The 20773-nt window shown below is 51.9% G+C and overlaps 2 protein-coding genes across 3 annotated transcripts in view; one reads left to right on the forward strand and one right to left on the reverse strand.

Moving 5' to 3' along the window:
• Positions 1-2402: 2402 nt before the first annotated feature.
• Positions 2403-6798, reverse strand: Cetn2 (centrin, EF-hand protein, 2). Its single transcript, XM_005406455.2, has 5 exons — positions 6691-6798; positions 5613-5771; positions 5192-5320; positions 3328-3465; positions 2403-2938 (listed from the first exon to the last, which is right to left on the reverse strand). Exons 1-5 carry the CDS (start codon positions 6691-6693, stop codon positions 2849-2851), a joined length of 519 nt encoding a protein of 172 aa, XP_005406512.1. The 5' UTR covers positions 6694-6798; the 3' UTR covers positions 2403-2848.
• A 145-nt stretch (positions 6799-6943) lies between these two features.
• Nsdhl (NAD(P) dependent steroid dehydrogenase-like) overlaps positions 6944-20773 on the forward strand; it is a 25879-nt gene continuing 12049 nt past the window's right edge. Inside the window, exons 1-4 of one of the 2 annotated variants that reach the window (XM_005406454.2) lie at positions 6944-7065; positions 11468-11691; positions 14585-14701; positions 16966-17124. In XM_005406454.2, the coding sequence (XP_005406511.1) occupies positions 14630-14701; positions 16966-17124 (231 nt within the window). In that variant the 5' untranslated portion in view covers positions 6944-7065; positions 11468-11691; positions 14585-14629. The remainder of the gene's footprint in view (positions 7066-11467; positions 11692-14584; positions 14702-16965; positions 17125-20773) is intronic. The other variant, XM_005406453.2, reaches the window with a different exon arrangement.

Consider the following 20773-nt stretch of genomic DNA (forward strand, 5'->3'; position numbering starts at 1 on the left):
GGACCCGGGGCTGTGGTCGGAAACAAGAGCTCCGTCAGGCAGGAGCTAGGCCAAGAGAAGAGCTGACCTAGGACTGAGTTTTGAGCGTGGCTAAAGGCAAGTCAGAATGCCTGGCCCTTCGGGTTGCACGCGGAAGGTCAGCATACTCGGCAGTCCCTTAACTTCAGGGAAATTTTCCCAGTGCGTGGTGGAGAAGCCCACGGCCGCAAGCCACATGGCTCCTGTAAGACCCAGGTCTACCTCACCGGTGGTTTACCAAGGGCAGTGGGTGGAGGCGTGTCCTTTCTTGTTACTCTAGTCACCATAGAACGTTTAAAAATCAAAGGGTCCAACACAAAGAATGTGAAATCCGACCGCTGCTGGGCAGGTCGGCCTGCGTTTCAGCCCTTCCGTGCCCTGTTAACATTCAGTGACCGGGAGCTCCTCCACATCTCACAGGGGCAGCCAGCGCGCTGGCCCTCTCCTTCAAGCACCTTCCCGAGATAGGTTCTATTTCTGTCAGGCCTGAGTGTGTCCACTGGCAAATCCAGCTGTCCACAGCAGTGCTAACATTGTGGGGCCAAAACTAACCTACTGCACAGTGTTTCCTTAAGTCATTAAGGAGGAGCAAAAGTCCCCACAGGAGCTGTCCTCTGCCCCTCCTCCTGCCCTTTGCCTCCCCGGCATCTCTGTGACGCTCCCTCACACCACTGACCTCTGCTCTCTCCTCGTTCCTGCCATTCCGCCTGGCTTTCTCCATCCTCCCCGACATGAAGTGACCTTCGCTCTCTCTCCACCCAACCCCCACTCCCAACCACAGTCTTCCGTCCCAGCCCAAGAACTATCCTCTTCCCAGCCACCACCCTAGCACGCTCTGTCCTGCCCTGTGGAATGGGCCGGCTTCCTGACCCCTTCTGGCCCTCTGGCCCAGGGCCACCCAGGCTGCCTGTGCGCCTTCTCTATCCCATTTCCTGCACCGCAGAAGGGGTCGTGCTCGTTTCTATCCTCAGGGCTAAGATGTTCCTTGCTGTCCTCCGCCTCCCTCAGGTGATGCCAGAGAGACCTTATTTCATGTACGGGAACAGCAGGCAGGAGGCCAGAAGAATATTTTCAGAGTAGTTAATTAAGCCATCCCACAATGGATATGGCTTGCAAAACATTATTTTGTGCACAGCGTGTATTCACAACTGTTCCTTATCCACTGAAACATAAATTTAAAAAAAAAAGTCTCCAGGGATATGGTTCACAGTAAAATGGGAGATAGGGCCTAGTCTTTTCGTTCCTTTCCAATACTGTGTGTCTAATTCTTCCAGGAAATGCTGTCCACGGACTTTGGGGACAGTAATAGGGAAAGCTCCACGGCCCCATTTATCAGCAAAGCTTATGTGATAGCCACAACAGAAGAATGAGGGCACCGAGAATAGACATTTCTGAAACACCTCATTCTTGACCACCACAAAGTCAGGTTTCTTGTGTGTTTATCTGACCCCCAGCAATTGTAGTTTAACACAACTCGCCTCCGCATCCTATGGACAAGGAGCCTGAGGCACGCAGAGAGGTAGATTGCCCCAAATGGCCCATCCTGGAGGGAGTAGAGCTGGGGTGAGACGCCAGGGCACAGGCGGGCACGGGCTCCCCCCTCCCACTGTGGGGTACTTAGCCGGGGGCGGGGGTGGTGACACTGTCCACGGTGCTGTGCCGAGCCCTCCAGTGCCCGGGTGCAGCTCCTGACGTGCTGCTCACGTAGGGTTGCCAGTGGGAACGACAGGATGCCCAGGTAAGTGTGAATTTCACATCAACAGCCAACAGCAGGAAGGCCAAATAGGATATACAAAGGAACTGCTGAATACTTAGAAGCTTGTGTGCGATCCATTGTTGATCTGATTCGAAATTACTAGCTGTTCTCTTTTCATTTGCTAAATCAGGCGACTCTATCCCCAGGGAAGTAGGATGCCTGCCAAAGTCTGAGAGCCCATCCTCTCCGGGCTCTCCTCTAGCGGGTGATCCCATACGGGGCCCCGAGGCAGCCAAACGAGGTCTTCCTTCCCAACTCCAAGAGTCCGGGAGACATTCTAAGGACATGAACCACAAATTGGCCAAATCCACCCTGTCGCTGCTGTAGCCTGGCTCTCTCCCTTCTGTCCAAGCACAAATTACCCACAAGGCTCTTTTTCAGCTTTATATTTCTGTGGGACTTCCTAGTGCATTGTTTAGATTTTGGTGGAATGGGAATTGTGTTAGTTTTATAAACCCACAGGTTCCCAAAGCAAGAAAGGACTCCTGCCGGGACAGTTGCAAAGGGTTACTTCCTGTTCGTCCACAGGCCAGTAGAGTTTTGGATCTACCAGCCTGCCTTCAACACAGCTGTTTAGAAAATGAACTCAGAGTCAAAGCAAAAGAACTCATCCTTAGAGAATGAAAGCTCAGACTGAGAAAAGTTTTATTTTGAAGACAAAAGAAACAACATTAACACACATCCAAATGCCAGAGCAAGGATTCACTGGGTTTTGCAAAAGAGAAGACGGCACTCAGGCATCAGGTGAGTAGGGGAACCATTGAGAAGGGGTCACAGCCGGTGGTGACCCAGCCACACACGTGCGTAGCTCGGAAGGTGCAGCGAGGCCAGGACAACTGGCCGCTGGGCGACCCCCAGACCCTTCCCCGTACTGATGTGCTCTCGTTCTGCTTTCAAGAATTAATCAGCAGATCATTTTACAAAGAACTTTAATATCAAAGAACACTTCCAAAAGTCCAAAATAGGTTCGAGGTCATGGCTGAAGTTCTACAGGGAAATGGGGAGCCAGATTTCACAGGACAGCAGGCACTCATCTAGTCACGTGTGCTTGCAGCAGGACGGACCACACCGGCCTCAATAGAGGCTGGTCTTCTTCATGATGCGCAGGAACTCCTGCTCGTTGACCTCTCCATCTCCATCTCGATCGGCTTCATCAATCATCTCCTGCGTGACGGGAAGGATTCAGGTTAGGTTCATTCCTAAACTAAAGGCTGTTAAGCAACAGGCCTCTCAGAAGGTTGTGTGCAGGGACTGCGGCAGGCCACCAAATGCAGATGTGCCATTTTTTAGGGTAGCTTGTTTCCTGGGAAGCTATTTGCAAAGCAAGTCACACGTCATACACACCAGCCGGAAGGGAGCGTGAGGGTCGCCTGGACTAGTGAGGCTCACTGCCAACAGGTGCATTTTTCTGGAAGGAGGGTCATGGGTTTGTGAGATTCGCAAAGAACTGTCACCACAGGGGAAAGAGGACACTTCTGCCAGTGGAAAAGGAACTCAGCAGAGCCCAGGGGCTCAGAGGCAGGAGCTGAGCTCTGGACTGAGGCATTACACACCTGGAGCTCCTCATCAGTCAGGTTCTCGCCCAACTCCTTGGCCACGCGCTTCAGATTTTTGAACGATATCTTCCCGGTTTCATCATCATCGAAAAGCTTGAAAGCTTTCAGGATTTCTTCCTTGGTATCTTTCTCAGACTGAACAAGTAGAACATAGAATACATGAGCAGGGGAGCCTCACAGTAACTCAGGTCCTGTGGCCCTGCCTCTGCCTGCTCACCTTCCCTCTCTTTTTCCGTAACTCAAGACTGGACTTGAGGCAAGCATTCATGTCCCTACCTACTGCTGTAGCCCACATTTTATTACCAGCTCTGAAGTCAGGGGAAGGGATGTGTTCTGAAATCTCAACAGACGGGCGCAAGGACTTGGACCGGGTGCAAAGCACAGGCTGCCTTGCTGCACGGCCTCGGGACCTCTCGTAGGCACAGGCTGTGGGTCTCTGCAGTGAAGCCTAGCTTAGCCTTTCAGTGCAGGCCATCAGCTACCACTATGTGTCTACACCAGCTGTTCTGAACTGTGCTCTACTTCTCTTGTTCAAAAGTGTCCCCAATTCTGACTCCAAGGATGGGCTTGTAAGGGCATGACCTTGGATTCATTCCCTACCTGCCCCACCCTGTCCTACTTTAAGGGTACAGGGTCTCAGCAATGGCCTTCATGACCCACGTCCTAGGTCACAGGACAGCAAATATCATCTGGGGTAGATCAAGAGGACAACTTAGCAAAGTTATGATAAAGCCAGAGGTCAAAACGGAAAGATTAAGGGTTGCCCCTAAAACATTCTGTCTTTATAAACCAGAGATACTGGATTCATTGTTAAAATATAGAAGGGAATAGAGTTAAAATTAGGGCGGGAAACCCTACTTAAGCAAGCGGGCAGAAAGGAGATCCTCTTGGTGGACAGAGAATGCGGGGAGGACAGAGGGCTACTTTACCTACTGGTTTGCAGAGAGTGCCTGAGGCCCTGAGTACCCTTACAAAAGAACAAAGTAAAGTCTCCAGGAGCTCATATCCCAATACCCTGAAAGGCACCTGCCCTGGGCTAAAAACGGAGAGAGCCCCTAATACCAGGATCTGAAACCACCCACAAATAGGGGATAGCTCTACTAGATGGTTACAGAACGTTGAGCCTCCTAATCTCCTAAACATCAGTCCACAAAGAAAAATGGAGGATGATTAGATGATTTCAAAGCAACACAATCGTTAGAGAAAGGCGTATGACCCCCACCTCAGGAAAAATACCTGGGACCCTGGGGGGCGGTCAGCTTTCCACAGGCAGAGAGAGGGAATATGAGCCAGAATAAAGAGAACCCGGAGGCCAGTGAAAGCGCAAGGCCTTAGATGCTGGTCCCACGGGGGTGACAGCTTATGCTCTTTCAACCCTTTGCACACAGGCTGACACCTGAGAACCAGGGAACTGATGAATGCAACCTTAGAAATGCTGAAAACCTATATCTCCACTGCAGTAAAAAGCACAGCTGCTGAAGCAGCTACCCCTCAGGCTGAGCTGCCCGAATAAAACACCTAAAGAGAAGAGTTTTAAAGTATGTGGGCCGGGGACTGTCAAAATGAAAAGCATTTAAAAATGTTTGGTGTTTATAGGTTTTCCTGCTTTAGTTATCACGTTGACCTATCAGCTGGAGAAAGATAGTAGCCCACAAGTGAAAGCAGTAGTCCTTTTACTGCTTTACAGCGGGTAAAACGATTTCCGTAGCTTTGCGAGCTAAAGCTCAGGGGAAAACACTATCTTTTATTAGATAAGCTCTAGAGTGTACTGACGTTTCTTCAGTGAAGCTATTTTCATATCTAGAGTCAAACGTATCGACCTTTATGGTGGAAAATCTGCTCATCATCTCAGTTAACTTACCATTTTCTGAGTCATCACAGTCAGAAAGTCACCGAAGTTCATTTTGCCTGTCCCCTCCTTATCAATCTCGCTTATCATTTTCTTGATTTCTTCTTTCTTAGGCTCAAAGCCCAGGGCTCTCATTGCCACCTGCAATGAAAATGGATCATCTCAATAAGCACGGGGAAACCAAGCAGGAGCAAAACGAACTGTTAAAGGTTTTAACCCAGCATCTGACTGGGGAAAATAACAGCGTTGCCCTAATTGGTATTTGCACTCAACTTTAGTAACACTTGAGTTAAGTAAAAACAGGAAAAGAGCACAGCGTATCCTTCCTGGTTACTTCTGCAGGGGGAAGAGGCAAAACGGAGAATGGTGACAGGGAGAAGAGGACACAGGCAGAGGAAGGGCAAGGTGGTCCCTCGGAATGTGAAGAATTCACCTTTAGTTCCTTTACATCGATGGTGCCAGTCCCATCCGCATCAAAGAGATCAAAAGCTTCCCGGATTTCCTGTTTCTGCTCTTCAGTTAGCTCTGGCTTAGGACTCATCCTTTTTCTCTGGGCACTTGAGGCCACGCTTGCCTTTTTAAAATTGGAGGCCTTTAAACGTTAAACACGTGAGCACAATATTAAGTAACACAGTCCGTATTTTATGTAAGATAGTTTTAAACACCCATATCTATTTTTAAAATAGTTTATGCCAACCAATTCTAAAGCTCTGCTAAACAAGAAAGATAACAGAGTTTGCTGGGGCAGCGGACGATTAATCTTTCCACAAACTTGTATTCTTCTTTTCTTTCCTATTGTTTTTAGAAGGAGATCCCTTGTTCTTGAAAATTCTCCCCAGGGAGAGCTAGCCAGGGAACTGACTCTGGATAACCAGAGATGCTCAACGAGCCCTCAACCCGAGGGTCTTTATTCTGGAAATACCCTTGCGATGCCCACTCTCAGAACTCTGCTTTGCACAACCAGTTCTGACTTTGAAATTACTGCTCAATTTGACCAAATGTTAAGATACGTATTCTTTCAATACCGAGTAATAAAACCCAATCGACTCAGCACCTCAGTGCTTTCTCCAAAAAGCTCGAAGCAGCTCCTGAATGCCCCAGGCTGAAATTGCAAAATACACGTTAACTATCGACATAGTAAATCTCCCAGCTCTGTGCGAAAACTTTGGTAGAGCGTGGCGGCCAGCAGGCCAGGTCTGAGAGGGGTCGGGGCCCACGGAGAACCGGAGATTTCTTTGCACAGGGAGAGCTACCGAGGGGATTCGGGGAAGGCCAAAGGAGCCCGCGGGCCGGCTAGGAGCCGGCTGTGGGTGAGGGGCAGCGATGGGAAACGAAGGCCCAGCCAGGCGACTGGCATCTCTAGTCTCCACCCTACACTTCCGGGATAGAGCTCAAAGGAACACCGAGTACGCCAAACCAGAGAAAGGTGCACAAGAGGCGGCAAGGCCTGAGCCGGGCCTGGGAAGGGCTAAGTCAGGCGGCCGAGGCGGGAAGGCGCGGCCAGCACTTACCATTGCCGACGGGCTCCAGGGCCGTCGTTACGGCAACGGCGTACGCACCGACTCGGCGCCCTTCCCACCGCCCTGTGCGCGCGGCCTCGCTTCCCATTGGCGCAGGGCCGTGGTGGGTGGGACTCACCTGGCAAAGCCCCAGCCCAGGGCAGGGGGGAGCCCTAGCGTCTGAGAACTGGCGTCATTGGACAAAATCACGCTGTGAGCGCCGATTGGCTGAACTGGAGCCAGACCGAGCCAATCCCCTTGGTCGAGGAAGCTCGGCCGATTCTCAGCTCACAAGGGCGGGGAGGAAAAGGGAGGCTATCCGGGCCAGAGAGCAGCGGGAGCGGCCAGCGGAGAAGCTGAGGCCGGCCGGAGGGCGCCCACTGGCAGGTAAGGGTCGTGGCCTTGCCTCTGATGGCCGCCTGGTGTCGGTTGCAGGGCAGGACGGGAGGACGAGTTACTGGGGTCCGTGTTTTCCGGGCGAGATTCTCCAGAGAGGTTATCGTCCTCTGCCACCCAAGGCTTGTGGAGGACCGGGAACACCGTCGCCGGCCCAGGCGCCTCCGGAGCAGTCGCCGAGGTCTGGGGAGGGAGCGGGGTGCTGGGGGCTTTAAAAGGGAGCGTTTGCAGGAGTGTGGGCTGGGACAGGGCTGTCCACGTGGAGCTGGAGCCCGCGGCCCGCCCTCCTCGGCCAACTCCTGACTCACTCGCCCTGCTTCTCCTGCAGGTTTTAGGGCGGTGATCAGGGAGGTCGAGGACGCAGCAGTTTCTCCGGCTAAGAAAGGCCTGAGACCTCCTGGCATCCCATAAATGGAACTGCCCTCTGCCCTCTTCCCCTCTGAGCACTGAACAAGATGCAACAACTTTGCTCACATTTGACTCTTTCCTTCCCCCGTTCTGTCCCCAGTATCCAGCCTAGAAGTTTTTTCTGCTTTGTCCCTGAAATGCCGTCTTTTCCGCCTTGGCTGCTCTGTGGCCTTCATCAGCAGCCCCTCAACTGCTCCTGTGAGCGGCGCTGTCCCATGGTCCGTGGAGCCTGGCATGGTGTGCCCTCCCACCAGCCCCACGACCTCTGTCCTCTTCCTGTCTGGCCCCTGGCTCCAGCCTCAGGACACTCACATGCCAGGCACACTGTTCCCTGGAGTTTTTGCCCCACTGTCCCTTCTGACTGCCGGGCCTCCCGTCTTTCCCCCCTGGGGGTTTCCCCAAGCGATCACCTTTTCTCCGAGGACCCCTAAGCACTGTGTGGTGCAGCCCCCGACCCCGGCACTGCTGTACAGCCAAACCCATCACCTTGCTCTGCATTTTCCTTTTGTGCTTATCAACTGTAGATTTTACTTATTTGGTTCTTTGTTGCCCCTTCACCAGAAAGCAGGTGCTATGAGGGCAGGCATCTGTGCTCCGTTCGCTGCTGACCTTGCAGTACCTGGAAATCTGGAACAGGATGGGCACGTACTAGGTGCTCAGTAAACCCCCGTCAAATGACTGACCCTTTCTCCCCATTTCCCAGTTCTCATCTCTGCGCTCCCCGCTGCTCCATCAGGTTAATCTTCCCAGTGCATAGCTCTGCTCAGGTCAGGGCTGCTTGTAAACCTTCAGAGGCCGTTTTATGTGGGGTAAAATCCTTGTGAGCCTCCTGCCCAATTTTGCCCCGGATTTGTCCCTCTGTACTCCATCCTCTATTTTGGCTCTTAGATGCCTGCAGAGGCTGGTGGCACTCTCCAGAGGTGGGGCTTAGTGAAAGGAAGTTAGTCTCTGGGGGAGTCAAGTCCTTGCAGGGAGTGTTGGAATCCCAGGCCCATCCTCTCTCTTTTTGCTTCCTGCCCAGCAGTTCCCAGCTTCCTCCCCTGCACACTCCTGCCATGATGTGCTGCCGTGCTGCTGCAGGCCCAAAGCGGCAGGCTCAACTCACCACGCACCTCAACTGGGAACCACAGTAAACCTTTCCTCTGTCGAAGTTGATTATCTCAGGCACTTTGTCACAGCAGCAGAGACCTAGCACACCCTGCTTCCCAGGCAGTCTGCAGGGTGGCAGCCCAGCCAGTAGAAGGAGCACATGCAAATTGTGCCTGGGCTTTGTGCTGGCTGTGTGGGGCTGGGCAAGTCCCTCGACCTCTCTGAGCCTAGGTTCCTCATCTGTCGAGTGTGACTGTACTGTCTGCCTGATTGGATACCTTTTGTATCTTAATGGATAATGTGCTCACATGTGAAAGTCCTGACACTGCGCACGTCTCGGACAGTGTTAATTCTTGTCTGATTTGCTCATACCCCACCCCCAACTGGGCATACGGAGGGCATTAGGCTTGGCAAAAGTCCCTTCTCTATGCTGTAGTCTGAGCAGCCACCCCATCTACAACTTCCAAGGGCACGTAGCTCCTGCATTTTGTCACCTTTGATCCCAGACTTACTCCATACTCGCTGTGACACAATTGGTAGCATTATCAAAGCACACTGGCTCTGTGCCAACAGCTTGTTCTTGCCATCCCTGGCCACAGACTGTCTTTTAAGGTACCGACACCTCCTGTTTGACTCCTCTAAGGCCATCGAACTTGGCTTCCTGCTTGCCTCCTCTGACCAGCAGCACACACGGGTTCAGCGCCTCCTTTGCTCCAGGGCACCCCGCAGCTCCTCGTGATTCCTAGGGGCCCGTGGGACATGGTGGACTCCCTGACGGTAGAAGCTGTGTTTGTTCCTGAAGAATGAATGTGTGGATGATGCCGCAAATTCCAGTTCCCCTTGTATCCCTGGGGCGCACGTGAGCCCCCCAGCAGCTCGGACGTGGCCGTGACCCTGCAGTGTCACAGTGAGAGCCACAACAGGGCTGAAGAAGCAGCTCAGCCCTCCTGGCTTGGGGGTTGTTACAGAGGGGGCAGTTGAGCAAGCCGCTGGGGGACACAGCAGCCGAGGAGGGGGAAAGGGAATGGGAGCTAAGCACACAGGCGTGCTGAGTGGCGCCCGAGCGGCCCGCCAGAAATTCACAACTGGGCATGTTCTGTGCCCTAAAGATAGACACGCAGAGAAAGGACTCGCTGACAGAAGCATACCGATCTGGCAGGTCTGGGAAGGGACCCAGGGAGCTGGGTTGTGGCAGCGCCGCGATGGCTCACCTGAGGCCTCACAAGGCAGATGCCCCCTAACCATTGGCCTCACTGACCCTGGTCCACGTGTTTGTTTTCCTGTGTCAAGTCTTTGATTTCTGAAAGGGGAGACTCACTTCCTAAAAGGAGGGACACTCATCTCTCTGTCTGGTTTGAAAGAAGCAGACTGTTCCTCCCTTTGTCTCCGGGACTAAGTGGCCTGGAATGTTCCCAGCAGGGTCTCTTGGATTTCCCCGGTACAATATGGGCCTCTTTCCTGAGATTTCTGTTCGCCGAAGACTGTCCCAAAGCATAGGGTAGGTACACGTCTTGATTTTAAATGGATGCAAAGAGCTCTCATTCTAAAGGAAACAGACCTGAGGCTTCTGATGCTTGTCTGAGTCTTCACAATGCGCCAGCCTAGAACATTACTTTCGGGGCTCATGTTTCCGCTAGTTCAGAACCTTTCTATTCGTCTGGGAATGTGTATGGTAAAATAAATAGACTCAACAGAAAATTACATTTTAACTGTTTGGGGGTATACGCTTCATTGGCAGTAAATACGTTCGCACGGAAGCTCCACCATCAGCAGTGCCCCGTCCTGTTGGAAACTGAAGCTCAGTACCCTCAGCAGTCATTCCCCGTTCCCCCTCCCACCAGCCCCTGGTAACTAACCATCCGCCTGCCGGTCTCCACAAGTCTGACTACTGTAGGCAGCTCATGTGCACGCAGTCAGACTACATGTGTTCTTTTGTGGTGCTCTTACTTCACTGCGCATCATGTCGTCGGGGTTCATCCAGGTTGTAGGGTGTGACAGAACGTCATTCATTTTTATGGCCGCATAAGATTCCACGGTATAGTTAGACCACATTTTGTTTATCCATTCTTCGTCAGTAGATACCCAGGTTGCTTCCACCTTTGGGCTAATGAATAATGCTGCTGTGAACAGGGGTGTATAAATATCTGCTCCAAGTCCCTGTTTTCCTTGGGAGGGGCATATACCCACAAGTGAACCGCTGGGTCAGATGCTAGTTGTAAGTATAATTTTCTGAAGAACTGCCACACTGCTTCCCACAGTGGCTGTGCCGTTTTGCACTACACGGTCGACAGCACAGGAGGAGGCTTCTAGCTTCTCCACATTCTCACCAACACTTGTTTTCTACTTTCTGGCTTGTGATAGTAGCCATGTTAATGGGTACAGGGTGTAAGGTGGTGTCTCCTTGTGGTTTAGATTTGAGTTTCCCCAGAGATGAGTGTTATTGAACCCCCTTTTGTATGTCTTTTGGCCATCTGTAAAGAATATCTAAGCTGGGTGTGGTGGCCCATGCCTGTAATCACAGCACTCGGGAGGCTGAGGCAGGAGGATCGTTGCAAGTTCGAGGCCAACCTGGGCTACAAAGTGAGCTCAAGGCCAGCCTGAACCTCATAGCAAGACCCTGTCTCAAAAGGACGAAAAAAAGAAAAAAGAATATCTTCTTTGGAAATGGATCAATCTTTCCTGATATTTCCTCAGTAATATAACACGTGGTAAATTTAAGTAGGTGGCCAGGGGAGAGGGGTTGCCAATGGGATTTGATTCATTTTCTAGGTTAGTCCTGCACATCTCGTACCCTAGAGATAGCTAAGCTATCAGTCCAATTGTCTGACTCAAGTATTTACAAACTTTAAAAGAATTGGTATGGAATTGGAGACGACTGTATGTTTTGTGTTGACAGGAGGCTGGTTCGCTAAGAATGGTGTGACCATTGTTTCAGTGGGGCCACTGCCCTGGGGCAGGATCTGTTTCTGCTCTCACCGCCTACACCCTCCTCTAGCAAGCAAGGAGGGGAATAGGCTCTGCGGTGTCCTGCTTTTGCTAGCAACACAGGAGGAGCTACGGGACTGGCAGCTGCACTATTTGGACTCAGGACCACAGAGGATACTTGCATTCGTTTCCTGGGTATGCTGTAACAACTGACCACACACTGCGTGATTGGAAGCAACAGAAATTGATTCTCTTCCAGTTCTGGAGACCAGAAGTCTAAAGCCAAAGTGTCATCTGGTCCACTCTCCCTCACAGTCTGTAGGGAAGACTCCTTCCTTGCCCCTCCTGGCTTCCGTTGGCCCCAGGCGTTCCTGGACTTGTTACATCACCCCAATCTCTGCCTCTGTCTTCTCATGGCCTCCTCTTCTCCCTGTCTCTCCTCTTGTAAAAAGTGTACCTCTTGTAAGAACACCTGTCCTTGAGTTTAGGACCCACCAGAATAACCGCCCTATCACCCCTGCATCTACAAAGACCGTTTTTCCATGGAAGGGCACATTCGCAGATTCCAGGGCTCAGGGTGTGGCTGGATGTCTTGGGAGCCACTGCTCGCCCCACCATCGTGGTCCAGCAGTGTTTTGTGCGTCAGGATGGAGCCCCTTCATTGACAGAGTCCGCTTCTGGTCGGCCCCTTTCCCTGAGCGCCACCTCTGTGGTGATGGATGTCCCTGGAGATGACTTTTCTCCTCTGATTCTTTTGAAACGAGTGGTCTGGTGCCAAGGCTTAAATCTACAAACCCACTCTGGCCCTCAGATGCCAAAGCATTCCTACCCCGGGACTGTTGCAGAGATCTTTTAGAGGAGAAGTCCTTATCTTCCTCCCGGCCACTGAAAGGCCATAGCTTAGATTTTGATTATCCTTAAACCCCAAACAAGCCCTCTGTTGGCCCATTCTTTCCCTACTTCTCATGCAAAGCTTAAGGCAAGGGACCCAGTTAAATCTCTGTTTCGCTCTAGTTAAGAACTTAGTGAAGCACTTCAGGCTCATTCTTCATCCTATTCCTTGAAAGAGGCAGGAGGAGGAAGTAGTCCTTCCTCCCCAAGTTTCCCGTCTCACACTCCTGTCTGTGGTACTGGGGATCCAACCCGGGGCCTTGCCCGGGGAGATGCATGCTGTGTACTTCTGCACCTCCCCGCACACATGCTTTTCAGAACTTCTCTGTTGTCTGTAGCTCAGGGAGCATCTGGCCGGGAGGCCTAGGAGCCACCTTCAGGGGGGCTTAAACCCCAGGGCTGCAAGCGAGCAGCAGAGCTATAGCGCAGCGAGGGATCACGGAGAAGCATCCAGGAGGCGGGGAGGGGAGTGTGCTGCAGAGGGGTGGAGATGCACGATGACAATAATAATAGCTGCATTTAATGGAGTGTTAACAGGCACTTGGCACTGCACTGGGGGCTTTGCATACATTTTTCTCATTTACTTTTATTTAAGCCTCGTAATGACCTTATGAGGCTATTCGTTTTACAGATGAAGAGGCAGGCCCAGGTCTCTGAAATCCCTGCCCAGAGGGATTCCTGCTGGTAAGACGCAGAGCCGGGACCAGAACCCAGGCAGTAGGCTCCGGATTCGTTCACCATTGCCAACCAGCTGCACTGAAGAAGGGAGGGAGCTGTGCTTTGCACAGGCAGAGGGCAGCTGGGGCGGGAGGGCAGAGGCCCCCAGGAGCAGACCCCTCTCGGGTAGGCAGGCTTGGCCTGGTTGGCCAGTGTGGGGATCCCACAGGCCAGTGGGCAGGACACCGTCATAGCCCCAGGCACACTGTCTCAGCAGTCCCTGCTAGCAGAGGTCCGCAGTCACCTTGGTGGGAGAGGAAGCCGGATGTGGGGGCCTCCTTGACCCCCGTGAATGCCGTCTGTCTTCTCATTTGCTTGTTTCTGTGAGGTGCTGGTTACATGAGATGAGAAGCTGCCAGAGGGCTGTTGGGGTTACAAGGGCATGCTGTGGCACCACCACACCCCAAAGCCCTCTGCCTGGAGAGCTTGCGGAGGGGCCTGGGCAGCTGGCGGCTGTGTGGGGTGGTGGGGAGCTGCTTGGGCCGTGCTACTCAGTGAGCTGAAGGAAGCGATCCCAGCCCCTGGTGTCTGGGGCTGAACAATGGAAAGGACCCCTGGCAGTGTGCAGGGGACTGTGGGACAAAGGGAAGGAGAACCAAATACTGCAGAGATACGTGGCTTCTTTGTGTTTGTGACTCAGCGCTGGTGGGTAAAGGAAGGCAGGAGCACACCCCAAGGACTGGCCAGGAGGCCTTGACTTTCTTCTGTCTTCCGGTTGTCAACTGCATGGTTCCCAGCAGGATTTGACCAATTCCTGGGAGTTTCTTAAGGACCCAGATACTCTGATACTCTGGGCTCTTCCATAGTCAGGAGGTCAGGGTGGCTTTAACGTGTTCTCTTTTCGTTTGGTTTGGTTTGGTTTGGTTGGTAGTACCCAGGGCCTTCATGCTGAATTATATCCCCAGCCCTTTTTTATTTTTTTATTTTAAGACAGGGTCTTACTAAGTCACTAAGTTGCTCAGGCTGGACTCAAACTTGTAATCCTCCTGCCTCAGCCTCCCAGAGTGCTAGGATCAGAGACATGCACCACCTTGCTTGGCTAAGATGACTTTAACTTACCAAGCAGGAGAATTGTGTCTGTCATCCTCTGCCTACCTCTGCTGCAGCATTCTATGCCCTGACATCCCAGAGATGAATGCTCAAGTCCATTTCATTGGTGGGCAAACTGAGCCGCAGCAAATAAAAGTGAGTAGAGCAGGTTTGTGCAGCTGATGTGAGAAGCGCACCTGGAACCCGGGCCTCCCTAGAGCACCTAAGAGGAGGCCGGAGTAATTGAAGCGTGAGTGCCCTGCAAGAGCAGCAGTGCAGGTGATGCTCTCGTGGTGACTGGTGGCTGAGCTTAAGTAGCTGCCTCTCCTGCCTCTGATCCGAGTGTTACAGTGAAAATACAGCAGAGGAGGTAGCATCCATCCCCAAACACCAGCAGCTAAAGTTGTTTTCGTTTGTGTAACATTAGTGTCCATCTCTAAATATGTTTTAGGACGAAGAAAACTTGATTGCAAACAAGACCGTAGTTTGAGCCATCATGGAACAAGCAGCCAGTGAACCCGTGAGAGACCAGGTCCCACGGACGCGTGTGACAGGGACCATTGGCAAAGTGAGTACTGCCGTAAAAATGGCCGCGCGCAGTAGGTAGGGAGAGTTGAGAACGTACATACCGGAAAGCCACTGATACCCGCCTGTGCATTAAAAAGTGTATGTAATTCACTTATTAAGTCCATTCGTGCTGGGTATGTCTTTCGTTAAGATAGATCAGCTACTTTTTGCTGTGTAATGGACACCTCAGAATGCAGTGGCTTCAAAGAACAGCGATTTCTTTGCTCCAGACTGAGCTGGGGCCAGGCCTGGCTGGGGGTGTTGGCTGGTCTCCTCGGGGCGTAGCCATGCAGCGGCAGTCCCGTGGGGGCACCCAAGGTGTCTGTCCCCAGGTGGCTTTGCTCACACGTGTGGCAGTGGCTCTTGGCTGTCAGCTGGGCATCCTGGCGTGCTGTTACGCGGCCTCCAGTAAGCTTGACTGGGCCTCCTGGTGGAGTGGAAGAAGTCTTCCTGGAGCGACAGTGACCATTGCTAGGTCTCCTGAGATCCAGTGTCACGGGTCTCAGAAGGGACTTGAAGGAGTCATTGAGCCCGGTAGGTGTCGGGCCTCTTGGACACTTTTCACACAGATCCACAGGGGCTCGGTTGGACTCACTCTTACTGGATGTCCCGCTTCAATAATGGAATCACATCGAGGTGAAGTGTATTCCCGCCAAACGTTGGCGTTAGCGAGGGAAAGATGCAGGAGGCCCCTGTTTTGGGGACAGCTCAGAACAAAGCGTCCCCCGGGCGTCTGTGGCTGAAAGTATTTGCTAGCAGGAGTCTGTGAAATTAAGATTTTATTGCTGTTTGGCAACCAAAAAAGTCACACAAACTGCCATTGTCATCAGGTTTCAAATCTGTGTATTTTTCAAGATAGCTTCTTTTCTCTCATAGATTGAATTCCTAGGGAAAAAAGTTCTAAAAGTGAACTACTAAAAGAGAACGTTGGTGTATTGACTTATATATATGTCTTTGCACAGGACCTCTAGGAAATAAATTCTGCTAAAGAGAAAACCGGAAGGGTTAGGGGAAAAACCAAGTGACCGACATCATTTTCTTACTTATTATTATTAAATTATTATTACATATTACTATTGTTATTATTTGCACATTTATTGTTAAACATTATTTGCACATGTTGCTGAATAGGCAAGGAATTGCTTTTTATGAGTCAGTCACTGCAAAGTGCAGTCAGTTAAAGTTTTACTAACAAGGTTATGCCCACACCTGTACATTTTTATTTTACAGGGAACATTTTGTAGAAGCTCCCAAATATTAGACATGTAGTAGATACGGGGCTTTAAAAATAAACCGCTCTGAAACGATTAGACACTTTTCTTCATGGATTATTTTCACTTTCTTAGGAAATAAAGTTGGGATCAGAATTACTCATTTTCCTACAGAGATAATATAAGCGTTGCAGTGAGGCGTGTTCCGGTGATAGCTTTTGAGAAGAAAGAAACAGCCAAGCCACGGGCCATTGCAGCTTTACCTGGCAGGCTAACAAAAATGGGGGTTCATGTTAAGAAGCCCCAGATCAAGTTATGGAAATACTCTGGGGAGGAGGGCCAGATTATCCAGCAGGTGACAGTCAGTGTGTTTTGGCCCCGGGGGGGTGGCACTGAGGAGCGGAGCCTGTGCTGTCCCCCGCCTGTCCCCGAGCCAGCCATTCCAGTAAGCACATCAGTCCTCCTGGCCCGGGCGTTTCCTCAAAAGGAAAGCAGAGCCCTGGGCCTGAGTGGTGAGCTGCGCCCTCAGTGTGTCTGCACCCCCAGCAGGCCATCAGGGTGGTCTTCGGTGGCTGGGCTGAGACTGGAAGGGGCACACAGTGAGTCCTGCCCAGGCTGTCAGGGCGGAGAGGGGCTGCGGTTTCCTCTGCATGGAGCCCAAGCTGTCAGATGGCTGCTTGGCTTTTTTGCCTTAAGCGAATGCCCAGGGAGCAGATCGGATCTCAGGAACAAGAAGGTATCCCCTTTGGTTTCTTTCCTTTTTTTCCCAGATGAGCCAGTTTGATCCTAGGTGGTTTAACTTCCTTTCCCTAACTGCAGAGCTTCGATCGTGCCGTCAAAGCCGACAGGGTCTATCTGAGGATCAGCCACTCTCTCTCCCTGCCTTGCCGATCCCAGGGGAGGAGGTGACACTGGTAGCAGCCCTGGAATTACGTAAAGCTTCCACCTGGGCTCAGGCAGGGTTTCCAGTGCGCTCATGGCACGTCAGCCAGGGCTCTTCCTAGCTCCTGGTCCTCTCACACTTGGACCTCTGGCCACCCCTCTCTTTACACAGGCTCCGAAGTGCACGGTGATCGGAGGCTCCGGGTTCCTGGGCCAGCACATGGTGGAGCAGCTTCTGGCCAGAGGTTACAGCGTCAACGTGTTCGACATCCGCCAAGGCTTTGATAATCCCCGCGTACGCTTCTTCCTCGGTGACCTCTGCAGCCAAAAGGTAAAGAACCCACAGTTGCCCAAGGGAAACCGCGCCACTCCCCGTGCTCAGGGGTCATTCCTTTGTTTTGAAAAGTTGAAAAGTCATAGGAAAGACTTTAACACACCCCGAATTATTACTACTTAGAATGAGTAACTTCCACATCACAACAACTCTGCTGTCACAGAAGCATGGCCGCACGCACAGTCCACACTTTAAGGAACAGATGTGGCTGTGTGCCAAGAAGCCATTACAAAGCCAGGTGCAGTGGCACATGCTTGTCATCCCAGCACTCAGGTGGCTGAAGCAGGATGATCGCCGAGAGTTCCAGGCCAGCCTGGGCTACATAGTGAAACCTTGTCTCAAAAAGACAAAAAAATATATAAATAAATAAAAAGGAGAAAAAAAGGCTAGAGATTTGGCTCAGTGCAAAGGCCCTGGGGTTCAATCTCCAGTACTGCAAAAAAAAAAAAAAAAGAAAGAAAAGATGACAGAAAGGTTGCCCAGGATGTCATGGGCTGTAGTACAGATGCTGGGCCCCAGGGCATCCACGTTGTTTGCCAGAGCTGTGGCTCTCATGCCGTCAGCTTCACAGTAGGGAAGCAGGTGCAGGTTGTGCTCTTGCGCATGCAGAGCCGTACAGCCTTTCCCCTCTCTAACTCCAGAACAGCTCATCACCTCTAATGGAAACCCTGTACCGCTCACTTGCTGTTCCTTCTCCCTGTCGCCCCCAGCCCCCATCAACCACTTATTGGCTTCAGCCGCTGATCCTTCCTGTTCTGGAAATTCCCTAAAAATGGAATCATATAGTAGGTGGCCCAATGTGAGGAAGGCTGACGCGATGCAGGGAGCTGCCGTGTGGGACTGAGGGGGCTGGCTAGGTGAGTCTGATGTGTAGGCCAGACAGGAAACTCAGGCAGGGGTTCATGGCACAACCCGGGCCTCAGTTTTGTTTCTGAGGCCTTTACCCGACTGGCTGCAGCCCACCCACCTTGTGAATGATAGTGTCCTTCCACTAAAGTCCTCTGATTACCAGTGCCAGCCACAGCGGCACACAAACGGTGCTGGCTGAGATCACTGGGCACTAGAGCTGGCACGTCCGCCCGCTGCAGCGTACTTCACCGTGGAACCCCTGCCCTGATGAGAGCCTGGCCCTCTCCCCTGGGCTGCAGAGCAGCGTGCACACTGGCCGTGGTGGCCCTCGGTGGCGGCCAGCGCCACCTCCACTGGCCTGTGACTGCCAAGGCCGCTGCTAGGGGGGCCTCAGTTTGAAGACACAGCCACGCAATGCCATCTGGAAGCTACCACCTCCTCCCTGCTCAGTGAGTCCGCCAGGGCTTCCCCGACTCTCTCGCACCAGCAATCTCCCCTTCTCTGAGTCCCTGCGTCCGGTTCCCCCTTCCTTTGTCCCATGCCACCTGCACATAGGTCTTCACCAAGCAGCCCTGGCAGAGCTACCAGGGATCCTGAGGTGACCACTTCTGGCCGCTGAGTCTCAGCCGTCTTGTGACTTGGCCTTTCAGCAGTGGCTGATGATTTCTATGCTTCTAGGATCCCTTGCCCGCTCCCCTCTCTGCCTGCCCCAGCAACTGTTCGTTCTCTTTTCTTTTTTGTTTATTTTGAGACAGGGTCTCACTACGTGGTGCAGGCTGTCAAACTTGCTATGCCCCCAGGCTGGCCTCAAACTCATGGCAGTCCTCCTGCCTCAGCCTCCTGAGTGCTGGGATGACCAGCGTATGCCACCACACCTGGCGCCCTCTCATTTCTAAGCTTCTCAGCCTTCAGGGCTCTTAGAATCCTTTTGCCCTCCAAGGACAGTCTATGTCCAGGTGAGTCCATGCTACCTCACAGATGAAGTGTTGTCCAGAAGCTGGCCCACCCCCAGCTTGAGATGCCTACGCCGTAGTCTCCAGCCTGACCTGTGTCCCACTGCCCTCTGGGCATCCTGGTCTCGCCCCATAGACCGTCACTGTGTCCAGGCTTGCATGGCAGTTCCCTGCCACGAGCCCTGCCCCTGCCAAAGCAGACGTGCTCCTGCTAGGGTCTTCTCCGTCTGCACTAATGGTCTGCTCTGTCCCCAGCTTCATGGCTCCTAAGCCCTGGCTTCACCTTTGACTCCCTCCTCCCTCTCATCCCATTCATCAGAAGCCCTGTCGAGGCCGCTGTCAGTCCAGCAGCTTCTCGCCCCAGTGCTGCCACCTGCTCCAAGCCACCAGCCACCTGGATATGAGCGGGGCCTCTGCATGCAGAAACAAGATCCCATCTCGGCTCCATACGCCGAGCCCCACACGGCGAAGGCCTGTGTGGTCCCTGAGGCCTCCTGCGGCCTCCCTTCCCCGTGGGCCCCAAGCACACCTGCTCTTGCCCTGCTCCTTGCTCACCAACCCCCTCCTTGTCTCGGGACCTTTGCGCTCGCCGCTCTTTCTACCAGAACTGCCCTTACGTATACAGTGTCCGTATGTCTGTGTATACATATGGTCTTGATCGGTTTGGGTGTGCTCCCCTCCCTCCTCACCTTCCCCAACTCCAAAAAGTCCATCTGCCTTTTTTATTTTACTCTTTATTTATATTGTAAGTGTCTTCGTTACTTTTCTCTCACTGCTGAGACAAACTATCTGGGACCCATGATGTAAGGAGGAAAGGTTTATTTAGCTCACAGTTTGTACAGGTTTCAGTTCATCATCAGCTGGCTCCAAGGCAGGGTGGCAGGGCCAGAGGGGCATTGCAGAGGAGAAACAGCTCATGGTGGACACAAGACAGCAAAGCAAGCAAGAGAGGAATAAGACAAGCCTCTTTCTAATCCCTTATATTGTATCCAGGCTACCGGGATTAGGGCGGTACCGAACCAATCAGTGGACTTATTTAATAATTGCCACCCTTAATCCTAGCATTACACAATGAATTACTTTAGCACACTAGATTCAGCCACCTCTGAAAAAGCCCCACCTATGACTGCGTAAGGCTTTGGGGGGACATCTAGACACAGCCATAACAATGAGTTTCTCATAGTGCAATATTTAACCTGTGTCTGATTTAATCATGTAACTGTATGGCCTTAAGAGCCATTCATTTCCCTACAAATGACTCTAATTCATCCTTCTTTATGGCAGCGTAATAGTCCACTGAGTATATATACCACATCTTGTGTGTCCATTTGTCAGTGGGAGTCTAGGCTGTTTCTGTGGTTTAGCTATTGGGAATTAGCAGCCAAATGTAGATATATCATTTTATCTGTGAATATTCCCATATTTTCTCAAAAGGATAAAAATCCATTCATATAAGTTCCTTAATGTGAGACATTGTTCAAATAACCCTGAATGGCTTATAGATTTTTTTGTGTCAGGGTTTGTCCAAATAAGGCCGCAGCCCAAGTCAGGACTAAGCATTTGGTTGGAGCACATGTTTGGTGAAAAGCTGGTGTTCAGCAGACACCACACAGCGTTGCCCCTGCTCTGGACTCTGCTGAGTGCAGCGCGTGGTGGCATTTAACTTGCCCTCTCCGCCCGCTGTTTCCTCAGATGAGGCGAGTTGGAATTGAGAGGCGCTGGAAGTGCAAAACCCACAGCAGCTTTCAAAGACTGAAAGAAAGGAATGTAAATAGCTCATTAATAACTTTTATATTGGCCAGGCATGGTAGCACACGCCTGTCATCCCAGCACTTGGGAAGCTG

The sequence above is a fragment of the Chinchilla lanigera genome, unplaced genomic scaffold, assembly GCF_000276665.1.
Source record: "Chinchilla lanigera isolate Chin_1 unplaced genomic scaffold, ChiLan1.0 scaffold00097, whole genome shotgun sequence".
NCBI classification, from domain to species: Eukaryota; Metazoa; Chordata; class Mammalia; order Rodentia; family Chinchillidae; genus Chinchilla; species Chinchilla lanigera.

What these genes read in the sequence shown, in the direction of transcription:
- Cetn2 (XM_005406455.2), bottom strand. An exon ending in TCGATGTAAAGGAACTAAAG is followed by an intron (nt 5,321 to 5,612) that starts GTGAATTCTTCA and finishes TTTTCATTGCAG; the next exon opens with GTGGCAATGAGAGCCCTGGG. An exon ending in TGACTGATGAGGAGCTCCAG is followed by an intron (nt 2,939 to 3,327) that starts GTGTGTAATGCC and finishes CCCGTCACGCAG; the next exon opens with GAGATGATTGATGAAGCCGA.